Raw genomic sequence first — 17,450 nt, 5'->3', positions numbered from 1 at the left:
CCTCATTTTAGTACCCATGTACTACCATCCTGTGGGTTGTAACTGATTAGCGAGCCATGAAATTAATGTATGGGTCACAACCATCATTTTTCTCTAAGTGAAAAATATTAAAGCTAGAAGAAAATGGACACTGGTATCTGCTACTCCCCATCGCGGATTCCCCACCCGCCGGCCCCAGGCAGGCGGAAGTCCTTGGTTGAGAAATCAAGGTGGAGAGTGGAGTAGAACTTCCTGCTCTGTTTCTTCCAAACTCCAGGAAAGTTACTGATCTCCCTAGGCTATGGTTTCCTTATCTGTAAGACAGGAATGATGAAAACACTGATGGGATGAAACAGCAAGGACCCAGTTATGCCACGAATTCTTACAACTCTGCTCATCCGCTCTTCTGACAGAGATACCACAAATATCCACAAGAAGCCTCCCCAGCTCGAACCGTCCAGCACTTTCTGTTTTGATGCCTACAGCCTCTCCCTCCTTCTTAACCGGCTGTCCATCCTGCTTTTTACAATTGAGTCACGAGCCCCTCAGACTCAGAGTCAGAGTGATATCAGGCAAATTTCTGGGTCCTGGAGCCCAACGTCATAGGGCATGAAGTAAATGACTCTTTTGAAATTGCAAATCTGACCTAGTCACTCCCCTGCTTAAAGCCTTTCTAGGCTCAAAGGTTTTCTCCTCAATATATCTATAGGGTCCTCCGTGGTCTGACCCCCTGTCCATCCCACACCCCAGCCTCCGCATTTCTCAAATCAGCCATGCTCCCCTGGCCCTTTTCTGTGTTGTCCAGTCTACCCAGAACACCTCTCGGTCCGTTGACGGTCTCGACAGCGGCAACTGTTCCTCCCTGGTCTCTTTCCCTATCTGACTCCCCTCTCCCCTGCTCTGCACCCCCCACCAGCACACTGCCACAGCTGAGGTTCAGTCCACGGCTTATTGGTCCCTCTTGCTTCCTAAGGGCAGGGCTGGTGCCTTCTGTTCACTGCGCCAGCATCTAGCACATTTCCCCCAGAGTGAGCAAACAGGACGTTTGGGGGAGGGAGGGGTAACAGGGAAGGGATGAGGTGGGAGGTGAAGGAGGATAGAGGGACGAAAGGAAGAAAGAGGTGGAAAAGCTTCATTTGACACCTTCCGGAGTTGTCCCGGGTCATAAAGCAATGCAGGGGCTTGGAGCAGTAAGTCATTTTTGGTTTGTTTGTTTGTTTTATTCGTCAGAGGGAAAGAGAGAGAGAGAGCACAAGCAGCGGGGAGTGGCAGGCAGAGGGAGAACCAGGCTCCCTGCTGAGCAAGGAGCCCGATGTGGAGCTCAATCCCAGGACCCTGGGATCCTGACCTGAGTTGAAAGTAAACGCTTAATAGACTGAGCCACGCAGGTTTCCCTAGAAGTTGTTTTCTAAAGATCAGGCTCAGGTGGACAGAGAGAGTCTCTGGAGAGAAGGAACTGTGGCATTAGGCAGGTCAGGACAGGGTGAGACGGATGCCAGGAACATGTGCTCTGCCTGGAAGATTCCACAAGCTGGAGGAGGCTCCCTGGGCCGTGCTCTAGAGGAATGTGAGCTTGAGCAATCAACCCTGGGAACACTGATAAGAGGCCGGGAGTACTAACTACCTTTGTGTAAATGTACTTGGGGTAGGGCCGGGACAGGGCTGGGCCACTCTCCCAACCGCAGTGATTCCAGAACTTTGGCCACTCAGTTCCAGAGGTTAGCAACAGAGACCCCTGCTTGGACAGAGCCATGGTAACTGAGGTGTTACCTCTGGGTCACCTGCCTCAGGGCAAGGCAAGGGGGCTTCGGGGAGAAACGCATTAAGATTGGCTAATGAGTACCAGGTGCGTAACTGGGCATTTCACATCGCTTGACATACCAACCCAGTGAGGTAGGAAGCAGCCTTGATTTTATAAATAAAAAAGCTAAGGACCAGAGAAGTTAAATAACCTGTCCAAGCTTACACAGTAGATGACAGTGTTCAAATTTGAACCGAATTGTTTGATTTCAAAGATATTATTCCTTTCACACCCAATTTCTATCCCTGAGTAATTCCTTCTTCATTTCGAATTTGAATCAGGGCAGGAGGGGCTGCATGTCATAGAAGATCTGCCACTCACAGACCTGTAACCCTGGGGATAAAAATACATTATATGTTTATTGAAAAATAAATAAATAAATTTAATTTTTTAAAAATTTAAAAAAATTTTTTAATTAAAAAATTAAAAAAAAAAGAAGATCTGCCACTATAAACAAAGATGCTAGGGAACTGGGGACCTAGGATGTGTCCCTCCTCTGGGAAACCACACCTGGCTGGATCCCCCATGCTCACCAACCAGACTCCGTTAAGGAGGAAGCTAACTTCGGCCAACTCCCAAAGGAGCCACAAGAAGGAGGGTTGCCTCCCCCTCCAGATGGTGCTTCTACGTCAACTAACACCTACCTTGTCCAAAGTTGTCTTAGTTGTCCAGCACTGGAGACAAAAGAAAAACTACACAGCAGCAGAATCAGAGATCCTACAGTCTAGCAGGCACTCCCCAGGTGTCCAGCAACCTCTCCCTGCAGTAATCCACGGCTTAGGGAAGGTGCTGGGACAGGCCTGGGCTCCTAGAAGAGAGGTGACACCAGGTGTGGTTCCGGGGATGCTGGGAAACTTCATCCCCACCTGCCATGCCTGGTGGAGGGTGTTTAAGATACTAAACCCACAGCTGCCGCTCTGGCTTAGGGCTCAGACCCAGGTTAAAAGGCAGGGGCACTTACAATGGTGGCAACGGTTGCAACCTTAACAGAAAGTTGTTTCTAATCTGGTTAGGAATGCCGGTTTTGAAAGAAAAGGGGGAAAAAAATAAAAATAGGAGGACTGTGGATGTCTCTTTGAGGAGACCACAAATGGAAAAGTGCAAGTGGCTTTGCGGACATGGCCCATTCCCAGCCCACCAGCAGAACAAGAAAGTTAGTGACACTTAGCATGTGGTCAGAGCTGATGGGAATGGGACAATCCAATAAGGCGCCCCGTAATCAGGAATCCATCCATCAGTCCAACGCACGCCAACTTCAGCTTTCTGCTCCTGACTCCATTTCCCTGGTGGGAATGGTATATGACGTGATGCTTTCCAGGAAAGAAGAGACTGTGCCCAATGGCACATTTCAGTGACACACCAGGCCCCCATCCTGGACTTGGGAATACGGGTTCCTGCATCTCTAGAATCAGACTGACACATCGGCTGACAATGGGAACGGAACATGCTAAACAGCACGGCATGTGAACCAAGGCAGCCCCCTAGTCAGGGTCCACTTCCAAGAGCAAGGGTGGCTCTGAGATCCTGGGAGAGAGCAACGTACATCAGTCTCTCCGATATGCTCATGGCGGCAATCGTGTGATTTGGAGGTACGTCCAGATTATGCCGTTGTGATTTTGGGTCCCGCAAAGGTCTCCAGTCACAAAAATGCCCCTCATCTTTCAATATTTGCAAAACAAAGAGACCCCAAAAGCACGGGGAACACATCCTTCATGGATGTTAGTGCTCGTGCGGAAATTACTATGGGGGTAATTCTGCCTCAACTCTGAAGGGCCTTTAATGCCTCTTTTTGGGTCATACACACAAGATAGTCTCAGGATTCTTAGGCTCTCTTCTTCCATCCTGGGTTCTCAAATACGTCCCACCGCACCCCACATATTGAATTCAATAACCACTACTCAACGGAAATCTCAGTGAAAGTTTACTGTCCTCCTAGTGGTAGATAGGTAGAATTGCAGGCACAGGGACAGAAGGGGAAGAATCAACCCCGTGAGGCTCACTTTCAAATCCAAACCTGGTTAAGGGAAGGAGGGACTCTGGATGCCTCGGGGGCCCAGGCAGATGCTACAAATAAATGAACAAGTCCCCGGCGAGGGAGTACCAGCCCTGTAGAGAGAGATAGCACCTACTGAGCTCCCGCTGATTTTCTTCTGAAAATGCATGTCAGAGTTGCCTTAACCTCTGATTGTCTACGAGAAGCCAGAGACTCTTGATTTTAACGTGAAACCTTGTGATTTTTAGATGGTGGCTCCATTCTCTTGAAAACACTAGGTGAGCTCAATAAAGCGGCCGCTCCATCAGTTTCTAAAGCTCTGCCGCACAGAGGGTGGCGGTCGTCTCCTCCAACTGTGGTGTTAGACTGCCACTCGCCAGCCGCCACGGGCCATTGCAACCAAGACCGCAGCTACACACAGAGCCTCAGAGAACACCTAACACTACGGGCAGCAGGTGCAGGGCAGGGGATGGGGAGGCTCCCAGGATCCGAGGAGCCACCCGGGGATGGCAGCAGGCACTAAATGGCCGACTGTTCCTGCAGGAAACCTTCAGGGGCTGGGAGGCCTTTATCTGTCTCAGAAGCCAGGGCTGCTTCTCGAAGGACTTCCAAGTGCTCCTCAGCGGCTGACAGTGACTGGTCGATCCAATCCAGGCCCCCGGTCAGGTGGCAGGCATTCCTGGTCACCAGCACCAGATGGCTGACGGACAGGAGCAGGGCAGTTGTCCTAGAAAAAGCAACGGGATCAGTTTCCCCAGGAAAGGAGGGATTTGGCACCAAAGCCCACGCAGGCGGACGCTAGTCTGGTATGCTCCAAACTGGAGGCCCTTCCCCAGGAGGCTTGGGGGTAATTTAAAGACGGTTCCACATGCAAATAAATCTGAGAATGGCTGGTTTCAGCAGGGTTAACTGAAGCCTCCTCTGGGCTTTGAACACGCATGGTAAAGCTTTCAGGAAAGAATACAACGGGGCGTGGCTGGCTAACTTGTTTAAGACCAGGGAGCCTATTTTCAGCAGCACACCTATGAACATCTCCCGGGTCAGGGTTTTGTAGGACAGTACAGATCTGGTCAATTAGACGAGCACATCTCCAACCGCGGCCCGCTACAGACAGGGAAAGCTAGACATCCCCCTGCCTGGGGCATCCCTCACGGATTTTGAATCAATAAGGCCCCAAGTGGGTTTACACTGCTCGAAAAACAGAATTTAATTGAAAACCAAACTGAGGAGGAGTGGTTTTTTTTCCCCCTCAGTATTGGAAAATTCACCATAGAATATCATTTATATAGTGAGTGTGCATGTCTGTGGAAACATATCGCACAGTTCCAGCCTGTGGACACAGCCTGTGGACACAGCTGGGCAGCAGTAGGAGCAGGACAGAAAAGCCAACTGAAGGGGCGCCTGGGTGGCTCAGTTGTTAAGCATCTGTCTTCAGCACAGGTCATTGTCCCAGGGTCCTGGGTTTGAACCCGGCATGAGGCTCCCTGCTCGGCGGGGAGCTTGCTTCTCCCTCCCACTCCCCCTGCTTGCGCTCCCGCTCTCGCTGTCTCTCTCCGTCAAATAAAAAAATCTTTTTTTTAAAAAATGCAATCTGACACGGGGTGTGAGCCACTGTCTGTCTGGCAACCATCACACACAACAGCTCTAGGAAATGGTCATATACATCCAAAAGACAAAAGAATCCCCCCCCCTTTTTTTTTTTAAAGAGTTTGCACTGGTGGAGAGCACATCATTTCAAAAGCCAAAGGGTTCTCGATGTACTAGGGGGCGGATCTCAGGAGGGGAGGGGTCCCGGGTTTGTCCCATGGAAAGGGAACACAGCTTGAGCTTTCCCTTTCTTTCCCACTGGCCCTGCTCCACACCTACCCCACCCACCCGCTGGGCAGCACTCACAGTTGGGGTGTGTCTGCTTCCGGGGTCCAAAGAGCAGAGGCCGCGGATGAGGGAAGTGGGAGGGAGGGAAGTTGCAGAAAGGTCTTAGCATGGCCAGATGTTCAAGTGTAAAAATTCAAAATCTAAGACTGGCTCTGCCTAATCCCAGGTTTCAGGCAGGGTATGGGCCTCTCTCACCATTCACAGGGCAATGAATAGTGCCCAAAGCCCGTACAGCTCTGGGAGTCCAGCAGAACAGCAGTCTACCCAGCAACCCAAACACCGAACCTCACAGATGTGATGGAGCGGGGAGCTTCCAGCAGGAGAAGCCCGATGGCCCCGCCACCCCTCTCACCGTGCCTCCAGGAGCTTGGGGTCCAGCGGAGGGTACATCGATCTCACCACATCGTCCACTCTGGGCAGGAGGCAAAACGTTTTCAGAACGTCACTTTCCTTCTGTCCTTGTCCCCATCCTGCCTTCCTCCCTCTCCTTCTGCTCTCCTGATCTTCGTGCCCCCACCTTTAATGACTCCTTCTCTAACTGCTCTTGCATTCTCAGACATAAACAGAAAGACTGGTGGTTCAGGTGAGAGAATGTTTTGTTTTCTGGTTTCAAGTCCCCATAGCCTAGAAAGTGTAAGTTCACACATCTCGGGTGACGTTCAAGATATGTTACTAAATTTAAGAGGCAAGCTGCCGGACGCTATATGAAGTTTGACGGATCCATTTGCATGAAAATAAGTAGACACGAAGCTATGACACGAAGGACCCAGGTAGCACGCAGGAACACTGACCATTCACTAGTGCCCCCTCCAGGGATTGGGATGGGGTGAAATGAGGGGTTCCTTCACTTTCCAGATAATCTATTTCTGCAATGTTTTGACTTTTATAAGTACTTACTATTATTGTGTTTTTAAAAACAGTGCAACATTAGGAAAAAACTAGGGGAAAAAAAAACCCTACAAGTTTAATTTGGGTCCAAACTGCTTCATTGGATTTCCTTTCCATTATGGTACAATTTGTGGTTTTGTTTTGTTTTGTTTTAAACCAAGTTCAGAAAGGAACTACTATTCATTCTGACTTGCAGGGTTCAAAATTTTCATCTAAATCCTTGCTCCTGGACCACTTGATAGGAAGAAAAAATAATGATGCAATGTTTGATTTTGAAAATAAACGTCTGCAATGTTCTCGCGTCTGCAATGTTCTCGACTCTGGGCTGAGGGGCTGGTGAGGACATGCGGAGGACTGTGGGCTGCCATCTTCGCCGGCCCCTTTCTCTGTAGTGTCCCGAAGCTGAAGCCACTCACCTCAAAACTAATATGCTATCACACGATGTGTGGAGGAAATGGAGCAAAAGAAACAATGGGGACACACACAACACCACACACACACACACACACACACGCACACACAAAATAGCCAGAAGGATAAAGACATGCAAAGGCAAAAAGACAAAGCAAGGACACAGATTGAATTACGGCACAGAGCGTTCTAGAAGTAGTCCAAGGGACTCTGTAGGAGGGCCAGAGTGTGCCCGGTTAGGTATGCCTGCTGAACAACACCACACCCACCCTCCCGCACCAGAGCCAACCATCATGGGAAGCATGACAAGGGTCCAGTGGAGATGAGCAGTGCAGGGTCTCCACCAACAATGGTGGCCAGTGGAATGCCCGGTGCCTGCCCAGAGCCTGGGCTGGACCGCCTTCTGGCTGGGCTGACACAAGTCCTGTGACCACACCCACCCAGGACAGCTCCAGAGAAAGCCAACAACTGTTCTGGGCTGAGTCCATCCCCCAGATTCTCTCCCTCCTACTTTCTCAACTCATTTAACTCCCGGGACAGAGTTCAAGGGCACCAACTCTTTCATATTCCTTCCTTGGCCTGGCTCTTCGTGACCTACCCGAGGCAATGCAATCAAAAAACCGAGAGCCCCCAGAACTCACAGGGATGCCACCATTCCCACCAGGGATGTGGAGGAACTGCTCTGGTAGTGAGGGGGCCAGACTGATTAAGAGAACATCCTGAGCAAGAACTCCCGGCTCCGGCACATCCACATACCGGCCACCAGATGGCAGCACAAACTCAGTACCACCCTTCCGTGGAAGAAAAGGGCTTTCTATTTCTCCACAAAGTCAAGCCCAAATGAGGGGGTGTAGTTGTTGACTGCAATCCTGCTGGCTGCCTCCCACATGGGATTTTGCAGACAGCCTGGAATTTGGGAGATCTGAAATGAAGTATGGCTTCACTGTCCCGCACCACCACCCAATCCTGGAGGCTACTGGCTGGGCCATGGTTAGGGCAGCGGGTGACAGGGAGGTAGCAAGAGTGGGTCCCCAAAACTAGTCTCCAGCACAAATAGGGCAGGGTGGGGCATGGCCCGCAGGTCACTGCATAGAGGGATGTGGACACCAGTGGGAAATGCGCCTACTGGCCCAGAGCCTGGGAGAGAGGGAAGGCAGGCAGCCCCAGCTCGTATGGGAGCAGCCACAGTAGGATCTGCAGAATGGACTAGAAGCATACTAGTCGCATGCTAAGTTCCCCAAAAAGCCGACTGGAGGAGGCCTGTGGGAGGTGGGGGGAACCATGTGAGACCACCCAGCTTGGTCTCTCAGTACCTAAACCCACCTGAATGCTCTGTAAATGTCCTGGACATGAGTAACCAAAGTTGTCTGTGTGGTTTCTTTGAGGAGCCTGGCCCACCTGCCATCTCAGCTTCTGACCTCCCCTCCCCCTCACCCCATGGAGTGTGGGACCTCACTCACCTGGGGCTGATCCGCTTGGCCACCACGATGATATCACTGACACTGGCTGAGGTCTTCATCTTGGCCCCGGAGCCCATTGTCATGGCAACAAGTTTTTCTGTCAGAGTGTGACAAATCTAACACAGAAGGGAGGAGAGAGGTGAGGAGGGGTGCCACAGGCTCCCCCAAGAGCATCTGCCACCCCCACAAACAAATATGACCCCTACCTTGGATTCCATCTCATACCTCGGGGCCCCGTAACCTAGTGGGCAAGTTGAGGTCAGAAGCACACAGAGACGAGAGGAGGGAGAGACAGAAGCCGAGAACAAGGCCGGGTGAGGAGGGAGGGGTGGGAACCGCAGACCAGGGTCAGGGTTTCCATTTAGAGAAGTCGGAGCTGAAATAATCTGTCTAAGACAAATCATGTGTTCTAATTCCACCTTCTCATTTCGGGGGAAAAACCTATTTTCTCTCTCTATTCCATCACCTCACGGCTTAGTCTTCCAGAAGGCTAAACCTCTCCCACGGGGCACCCTCAGAAGCACCGCGGGACAAAGGGCAACTGTTCCCTTGAAGTACATCCACCAACAGAGGCACTGAGTTCCACAACTTTCTAGGGTGATACTTAGTATGTCTGTCAAGAGGACTCCGGTGGTGAAAGGGGCTTCAAAAAAAGCAGGGAATGGGGTGCCTGGGTAGCTCAGTGTTGGTTAAAGCCTCTGCCTTCGCTGGGGCCATGATCTCAGGGTCCTGGGATCGAGCCCTGCATCGGGTTTTCTGCCCAGCGGGGAGCCTGCTTCCCCCTCTCTCTCCACCTGCCTCTCTGCCTACTTGTGATCTCTGTCTGTTGAATAAATAAATAAAATCTTTAAAAAAAAAAAAAAAAAGACAGTTTCTTGCTTTAAAAAAAAAAAGGGGGCAGGGAAAAGGCAAGACGATGACATGAGGCCTTTATCATCACCCGTCAACAGTGCTGGCCACCCCAAGGTGGAAGGCCACCTCCCTTCCTCACCTCCTTGATGTACTTGTGTCCTTGGCAAATAGGTTCCATGACCTGTCTCATACTCGGAGCTGGAAAGGAGGGCAGAAAGGCCAAGGGCCACCCAAGAGAGAGCCTCGGCCACAGGGACTCAAGGGCAGGCGGTCAAGCAAAAGAGACGTCCGATCCCAGGGCTGCTCTTTTGATGGGAGACTCTCAGGAGGGGCCACTGATTCCAGTCCAGGAGGCGTCCTTCCTGCTGCCTTATCCCCCGCCTCCAATACCTCCAATACCTGCCTTTACCCTCCCCTTCCAAGAGGCAAGCCCAGAGACAAAACCCAGTCCCTGCACCCATCCTAGCTGGGAGACAGGAGTGGAATACAGCGTTACTGCTCAAGTCATTAGACCCATCTATCTGTAACCATATCCACACCCAGAGAGCTTCTTAGAACCTGGACTCTGTGACAATAATTTCCTACTAGGCACTCCTTTGTCCCCTAAGAGAGACAGCTAAAGAAGAGAAAGGATGAACAACTTTTTTAGCTTGCTTGCTTATTTATTTATTTATTTTTAAGCCCAAAGCTGGGCTTGAACTCACAACTCTGAGATCGAGACCTGAGCTGAGATCAAGAGTCCGACGCTCAACCCACTGAGTCACCCAGGAACCCCAAAAGGCTTTTTCATATGTTGTACTGAGTGACACTGAAGAAACGATAAAGCTGTCTTTTTAGAAATGTTGAATAATTACTGGACAAAACAATAAATGTGTAACCGGTTTTCCAAGTTACTGAGATGAAGAACACAACGATATCTGCCATTGGCCAAATATTTCACTATTATTATTATATCAGGCAAGAATTGAAAAACAAATGTTAAAGCTATAAAAATTACCCCAAACTACAAAACCTAGCCAAAATGCAGATTGGATGCAATTTCCCCCCCAATCGCAGAGGTGACAAGAATGAGAAGGAACCCAATCTGCCTTCAGGTACTCGTGGTTTGGATTTTCCAACACTGATTGTCCCATTCGACAGACTACTGTCCGGGCCAGTGAGGAATGTTCTAGTAAGTGGATAAGTCCAGACATGGAACTCAACCTGCAAAGGGCTGAGCTCTTTGTTAATGAAAGAAAGCGCCGGGGGAGGGGCTGGGGAGATCATTGCCCCGTGGCATCACTGTCTCAGGAGGACCAGGCAAAACAAAACCTTTGAAAGGGTCACAAGAGCACTAAAGTGGGGGTAGAAACAATGGAAATTCCAAGTGTCAGGTCTGTTTTTAAAAAGCCTCTTGCACGGATTCAGCGCCCTACCTAGAAAGACCCATTTCAACAGTCCGAGCCCCGCAGCGCTTTGATGACCACGCCCCCACGCCCCACCCCCACTTACATCATGGGAAATTAAAAGTATTACCTTCAAGATGGCAATGCAGTGGGACATGAGACCCCTGGGGAGACAAGAAGAATCTGTCAGTGCTTCTCTGTCGAGGTCCCCCCCGCTCCCACGACCAGCTCTGCCCCCCCATCTAGCTCAGACCCTCCTAGACACCACCTAGGAATGCCTCCGGGTTCAACTGAACAAGCCCACGAGCGAAATAAGGAGACACCTTCTTTCCTTCCCTTTCCCCCTCCCACACGCAGCTGCCTCTCCCAGGTTGTGCTCACCTGTCAAGTCATTCTTAGAACTCTGAGCTTCTGACACTGCTCCCTCCAGCCCGTGTGTCCTTCCCCTTATCCTCAGCCTGGTGACCATCTCATCTTTCAAGATCCAGGTCAAAAGGCACCTAATTTGTGGTAGCCTTCATGAAAGCCTCCTCCATCTCCCCACCCCAGGCAGCTCTAGAGATCGCCAACGCTGTGTGCCCACGGCACCGCACGGAGACCCGCTCTCACTTCGGAGATAGGGTGTTGTAGAATTCTGTCTCTCCCATCAGTTCAGTATCTGTAGTAACTGGCCCAGTGTCCTGCCCATAAGGCCCCCCTCACACCCGCCCAGTGAACGATAAGGGCTCGGAGCAGCATACACGTCTCAACAGGTAGTGGCTCCTGCTGGATGGAGGGGTCCCTGAGGGACCCTGAAGACAAAGGCTTCATCCCTAAAGACTGCGTGCAAACTTCACCCCAGGGGCCTTGGTGTTTAGGTGTACGAAATGGGGAGGGGAAGGGGCACAATCACTGTCATACCATAATCTGATCCGCACCCCCAACAAGAGCAGCGGGAGAGCACAGGGCTCCCGGACACCCAGCAGTGCTTGGCAAAGGAAGCCGGAAAGGGGCACCCGGAGACCCCGTGTGCCATCCTCAGGGGAGTGTAGCAAACAAAACGGTCCCTAAGGCCTTACGAGGCATCTTCAATCCAGTCTTCGTTCTCCAGAATGGCCTCAATGTGAGGGTTGGTAATGACCACATCGTCTAGCTCCAGCTCTGATGGCTCCGACTGTGTCTCCATGGCACCAATGAGGTCCACAATGGGCCTGGAAGGAAAAGCCCAGGAAAGTGGTTTCAGGATGGGTGGCCGTTGCTGACCCCTCCTCACCGAGACCCATGTATTCCCCAAGAGGATGTAGGAAGTTAGTAAGGATGATATTGACCTCGTGATCCAGGCCTAACCCTAGTGGGACTGCAGGTGCGGGCAGGACACATGGCTGGAGGCGGGTCGAGGAGGCAGGCCGGGGTGCAAAGAAGAAAAGTGAAGCAGAATGAGAGGAGCCACAAAGAGACGAGCAGAGCCACAGCCATAAATAGAGACGTCTTAGGTCTGCCCCTTCCACACAGAATAACATACTTTTGAAACTTATTTTCTCTTTGGGGAGCCCAGGGGGCTCAGTCGGTTATGCATCTGACTCTTGTCTCAGCTCAGATCTTGATCTTAAGACTGTGAGTTCAAGCCCTGTGTTGGCCCTCATGCCCAGCATGGAGCCTACTTAAGAAAAACAAATAACCAAACAAAGCAAAAAAAACCCTTATTTCCCCTTTAAGCCTACTTTATATGGAGAAGCTGACGTTCCTATTACACAAACCTATCTGGTCTGCAGAATCACTCTCAGGAAGGACTGGAGGACGGACGCTGGTCCGCCCGCATAACCCCAGCCCCTCCTCATTCTACAGGAGAAGTAACAACACCTACTTTACAATCAGGTTCTTGACAAACATAGCCTTCCGTTCGATAGCAGAGCTTTTCTGGGTCGTATAAACAGGCATTTACAAATTATTCACCACTGGTCAGTGACGCTGATAGGATTCAGTAGAGGGGTAAGAGAAACCAAGGGATAGTTGCCAGGGTTCCTTAGGGGTCTATCAATTAAAACATCCCTAAACGGGAGCGCCTGGGTGGCTCAGTGGGTTAAGCCTCTGCCTTCGGCTCATGTCATGATCCCAGGGTCCTGGGATCGAGCCCCACATCAGGCTCTCTGCGCTGCAGGGAGCCTGCTTCCTCCTCTCTCTCTGCCTGCCTCTCTGCCTACTTGTGATCTCTGTCAGATAAATAAAGAAAAAATCTTTAAAAAAAAAAAAACGGGAGCGCCTGGGTGGCTCAGTGGGTTAAAGCCTCTGCCTTCGGCTCAGGTCATGATCCCAGGGTCGATCCCAGGGTCGATCCCAGGGTCCCGGGATCAAGCCCCACAGAAGGCTCTCCACTCAGCAGGGAGCCTGTTTCCCTTCCTCTCTCTCTGCCTCTCTGCCTACTTGTGATCTCTGTCAAATAAATAAAACCTTTAAAAAAACAAAAACAAACAAAAAAAATCCCTAAACGGAAAATAGGATCTTGCTCATAAAATCTCTTGCACACAAAAGACATCAGGAAAAAACCTGTGCCAAGAAGGAGACAGTCCCATGCTGGGATTTCACAAAATCCAGTATCTTGCCACTTCTGTGTGTGGCTGGAGTGCAGGCATGGGATTTCTGCTCCTATGAGTTTGGCTGGAAAGACGTCGGGCTTATTCATAGGCCAAGCGAAGTGGCCAGTTCCAGAGAGGTGGCCACATCTTTTGCTAGGTGAACACGTTCAGGGAATTTCTCCTTTGCTCAGGGACATTGCTGAAGCTCTAAGTTCTCTCTTGGAAAGGAAGCCTTCAAGTACCATTTTAGAGACAAAAAACTGAGCTGGAGTTGCCCAGTGCCAAACCTCTTGGGCCCCTCTCCTTTCCGGTTGCTGGAGCCCCTGGAGGAGCCCACCTCTCCTCCTTGCCCTCCCTGGGTGCACTCACTTGGAATCGTAGCGCTGCAGCAGATCCCGAGGCCGGCAATACCGCTGCCTGCAAACCACCACCAATGCTGCAAATGAGGCCAGGAAGATGGTGGCCAGCACACCTATGGCGACAATCACCACAGTCTCCATGCTTCTGGGTGGCTCCCTCCGTCCCCGTCACATACCCAGCGTGGGCTCAATCTTAGAAGACATAAGGGCAGAGGAGGCCTTGGTAACAGTAGCAAAAGAGAGTGGGGCAGTGGGGGTCTTACCTGCTGGGGGGGGGCACAGCAGAGAGCCATGTCCCCCCAAGTCACCTGCAGAGACCAAGTTACCTGCTGGGGGAGGGGGGCACAGAGAGCCAAGTTCCCACTCCAGAGACCTGAGGGCCTAAACAGAATCGAGATGCATTTTATGTCCTGCCCCAAATTTGCCTTTTGTTTAATTAAGAGTTTGCCACCTGCTGGACCAGGATGGCCTTTTAAACCTGGACAGAGGGACACATTTTAACGAGCACTATTGTTTCACAGCTCCACAGAGTGCAGGAGAGAATATTCTCCCAAGAAGGGCAGGATGGCATTTACTGAGAATCTCCACCGTGCCAGACACTTTGTGTGTTAACCCTGAGGTAGGTATTAATATCCCCATTTTACAGTTGAGAAAACTGAGGTTCGGGGAAGTTAAGTAATTTGTCTAAGTTTCTGTAGTCAGAAAGTAGAAATCCATCCACCTCAACTGAGATGGGCATTCACCTCCCTTTCCCTTTCTAAGGAGGGAAGAAGATTCTAAAAATTCTGGAAAGGGATTTGACTGTCAGTTTCAGTGTTGGAAACTTAACAAATGGTGTTAAAGTGTTCTTTGCCTACTGCCTGTTTTCACTCAGGAGGTTCTACCACACCTATGTTAGATTCTCGCAGAGGAACAGGGCACCTAAGAAAAGTATATACTCATTGCAGGTTCTTACTTCTGTTTCTTTGAGCAAGTCTCTTCCCCTGTCTGGGCTTTAATTTTTCCACCTGCAAAAGAGGGTCTTTGATCTAGGAATCCAGGACGAAGGACTTATTCTACACTACATGTCTCCAAGGATCCAAATGTTCCCAACTGTCATTCAATAAGCATTTATTGGTCATCTGCTAAGCACCGAGCACTAGGCAGGATTCTGAAGACTGCAGATAAATCAGACATGGACCCCAAACCCTGAGGAGGGAGAAAGAGGAAGACAGGCAGACAAATGTTTGCTGCTTGCTTGTCAACCTCTTCTCTGGCTCCTCAACTCCCTGTGTCTAGGCTACATGGCAGGGTACACAGACTAGAGACAACCGTGCTTGCAACTGTGCTTGCAGGCTAACTGCCTGCTTTGCAGGGCAGATGACATCTGATCTGGGTTTTGAAGGATGAGTAGGAGTTTGCTGGGTGGACAGCATGCCAACGTGGTTGGCTCAAAGTGCCCAGGAGGCCTTTCTCATAGGTTCCACAGAGCAGCTGCTCTACCATCTCAAACTCACTTGCTCAGGGGGGTGAGAAGGTTAGGGTCTGTCTCTTTCATTTCTGCATCTCCCCTGGGGGCTGGAAGAGGCAGGAGGTAATTCTCAGGGTCTGCTCAAGTTCTCCAGATGTGTGTCTCTACACCTTCCCTCCTAAAGGGCTACCTCCTTTAGGCCTTTTTCTTTCCTTTTCTCATTTCTGTGTCTCTGTCTCCGTATCTCTCCATTTTCCCCTCTAGACATGTTACCCCTTCCCCAGTCTTCCCTTTCCCCTCCCCCAGCGCCACGGGCCTCCAAGACCACCCGCTTTGTTTCCTCTTCCTGCAGACCGCTGGAGTGTGTTTCTCTGAAGCGGAGGAGATCTCTGAGTTTTCGCTGCCTTACTCAGTGATTTGTCAGTATGAGTCTTTGTGTGTTTTTCTTCTTTTGTGTGTGTTTCAGGATGAGTTTTTGTCTCTTCTTTATATAAGCTTGGGTAGGTCTCATTTCTTGAAGTGTGTGTGTGTGTGTGTGTGTGTGTGTGTGTCCCACCCCTTCTCCGCCATAGAATTCGAAATCCACCAGGATATGCGTGTACGTGTGTCCCACCTCCTTCTCCTCCATGGAGTTCTAAATCTACCCGGATAAAATAGCCCCAAGCCCCTGCCACCCAGAACAGCCGCCCCGACACCCAGGTCGGAGGAAGGGACCCCCACCGAGCCCGGTGCTGGGCTCGCAGGACTCCCACGCGCGCAGCTGCAACTTTGCCCAACTTTCGCGCCGCCGGGCTGCGCCGCACCGGCTCCGCGGCCGCAACAAAGGGGCGGCCGCCCTCCCCCCCACTTCCCAGTCATCAGCCCCGATCTCCGGCTCCCCCGCCCCCGACGCGCCTGGCACCCCGACTCCCGAGGTACCCGGACGCGGCGAGGCCCACCCACCTCAGGCCGCACCCGCAGGACGCATTCGGGGGCGCTCCGGCCGCCGGGCCCCCGCCGATAGCAAAGTCCGGGCGCTGGACTCGCGGGCGGCTCCTGCGAGCGGGGCATGCCGGGAAGGAGCTGGGCTGTCCGAAGGAATCAAGATAAAGTCCCCGGGCGCCAAACCCCCAGGTGGGGGCTGGGGGCTCATCCAAATCCCCCGCTGCCAGGCACCGCCGTCCCCGCCGGGCTCGGGGCGGGCCGGGGGTTGGGGCGGAGGGAGGCCTGACAGGGGGGAGGCCCTCTCTTAGCCCCCCAGCAGGCGCTCCTCGAGCCCCCTGCCCCGGAGGCCAAGCGCGGCAGAAGGAGGCCTCCCGGGTCCTTGCCACCCCACACCCCTGCGAGCTGGCCGTCCGGTGGGGGCTGCAGAGACTGAGCCCATTCCACAGTGGGCTGGCCAGGCAGCCAGTCCTCTCTTACATGCTGTGGCTTCAATCCTAGCTCTGTCACGCACTAGCTGTGGACCGCTTATTTCACTGTCCTTGGTTTCCTCATCTGTAAAGTGGGAGCGCTACTTGTAGCCATGCTCAGAGCTGCCTGACCCCGGGCAGCACACTGGACAGCCTCACGCACGCGCACTGGGCACACAAGCAGGCCCACCCCAAACAGTTGCTGTGCCAGGGACAAGCATAGAAATACAGGACTCTGGCTGTCTGGCCTGCTCCTTCGCTTTGCACTTGCCTCTAGGGACCCAGGGAACTGCCGTTAATTACTTCACAGCTCCCACTCTGCAAACAGCCATCCCTTGGCCATCGCTCTGGGGTACAGATGTCCACACCAAGAGGAACAAGAAGCTTCGAAGGCTGGAGGCTCTGGAAATAGGCTTGGGATTTGGGGGTAGACCCTTTTTCCCAGAGTCCAGTGAGCCAGGTGCATGGTTTAGAAGAGACAGGACGGCAGTGAAGCCAATTAAAGCCTGGGGCTTAAGGCAGAGACCCAGTCAACCAATCTAAGGTAAGTTCTGGTGACAAGTATCAAAGGGGGCGCACCAGGTCCTGGGCAACTCTATGCTAAGCCACGTGCAGCCCACAGAGGTGTTTTGGGTTTTCTTGTTCTTGTTGATTTTCCCTGACTTACAGTTTAAAAAAAAAAAAAATTAAACTAGTTGCCCACATTTTTAAAAAATCAAGAGTTTCACTTGCACCTACAGATTTCCAGCGTCTCTGGGTAATTCATAAGCTCTCTCAAAATGCAGCCCACATTCATCTGGGAGTAACAGTAAGTAGGAGAGGGGCGGCTGCTGTCCCCAGGCCTGCTCTCCCAGCCCACCACCATCCCACTGCATACAATGCCTGCTCGGGCATACCCCAGTTTTGTTGAGAGCCCGGCTGAGTGAGCAGCGGTGGTTTCTCACTACTGGCACTTAGGGACCGGAAGGCTGAGGGATGATTTTGCTACCCTCTAAAGTGCTTTCGTGGAGAAGCTATGGCAGGGAGCAAGCATTCCTGTCCCTTTCCTGAGTCC

At 51.7% G+C, this 17,450-nt stretch overlaps 1 protein-coding gene across 1 annotated transcript; it reads right to left on the bottom strand.

The window, feature by feature from the left end:
• Nucleotides 1-3,683: 3,683 nt before the first annotated feature.
• On the bottom strand, nt 3,684-16,112 carry TMEM98 (transmembrane protein 98). Its single transcript, XM_032321687.1, has 7 exons — nt 15,948-16,112; nt 13,566-13,747; nt 11,703-11,834; nt 10,775-10,808; nt 8,408-8,523; nt 6,001-6,060; nt 3,684-4,500 (listed from the first exon to the last, which is right to left on the bottom strand). Exons 2-7 carry the CDS (start codon nt 13,694-13,696, stop codon nt 4,293-4,295), a joined length of 681 nt encoding a protein of 226 aa, XP_032177578.1. The 5' UTR covers nt 13,697-13,747; nt 15,948-16,112; the 3' UTR covers nt 3,684-4,292.
• Nucleotides 16,113-17,450: the final 1,338 nt, after the last annotated feature.

The sequence above is a fragment of the Mustela erminea genome, chromosome 18 (assembly GCF_009829155.1).
Source record: "Mustela erminea isolate mMusErm1 chromosome 18, mMusErm1.Pri, whole genome shotgun sequence".
NCBI lineage: Eukaryota > Metazoa > Chordata > Mammalia > Carnivora > Mustelidae > Mustela > Mustela erminea.
The sequence above is the reverse complement of the archived record's forward strand: the minus strand, read 5'-3'. Positions and strand labels throughout refer to the sequence as shown.

Bases quoted from the DNA above. Each gene is read 5' to 3' on its own strand.
- TMEM98 (XM_032321687.1), bottom strand. From the start codon at position 13,696: ATGGAGACTGTGGTGATTGTCGCCATAGGTGTGCTGGCCACCATCTTC. The intron at 10,809-11,702 runs GTAAGGCCTTAG...TTGTCTCCCCAG, and splicing joins GACTGGATTGAAGATGCCTC to GGGTCTCATGTCCCACTGCA. The intron at 6,061-8,407 runs GTGAGTGAGGTC...CCTCCTGCCCAG, and splicing joins GCCAAGCGGATCAGCCCCAG to AGTGGACGATGTGGTGAGAT.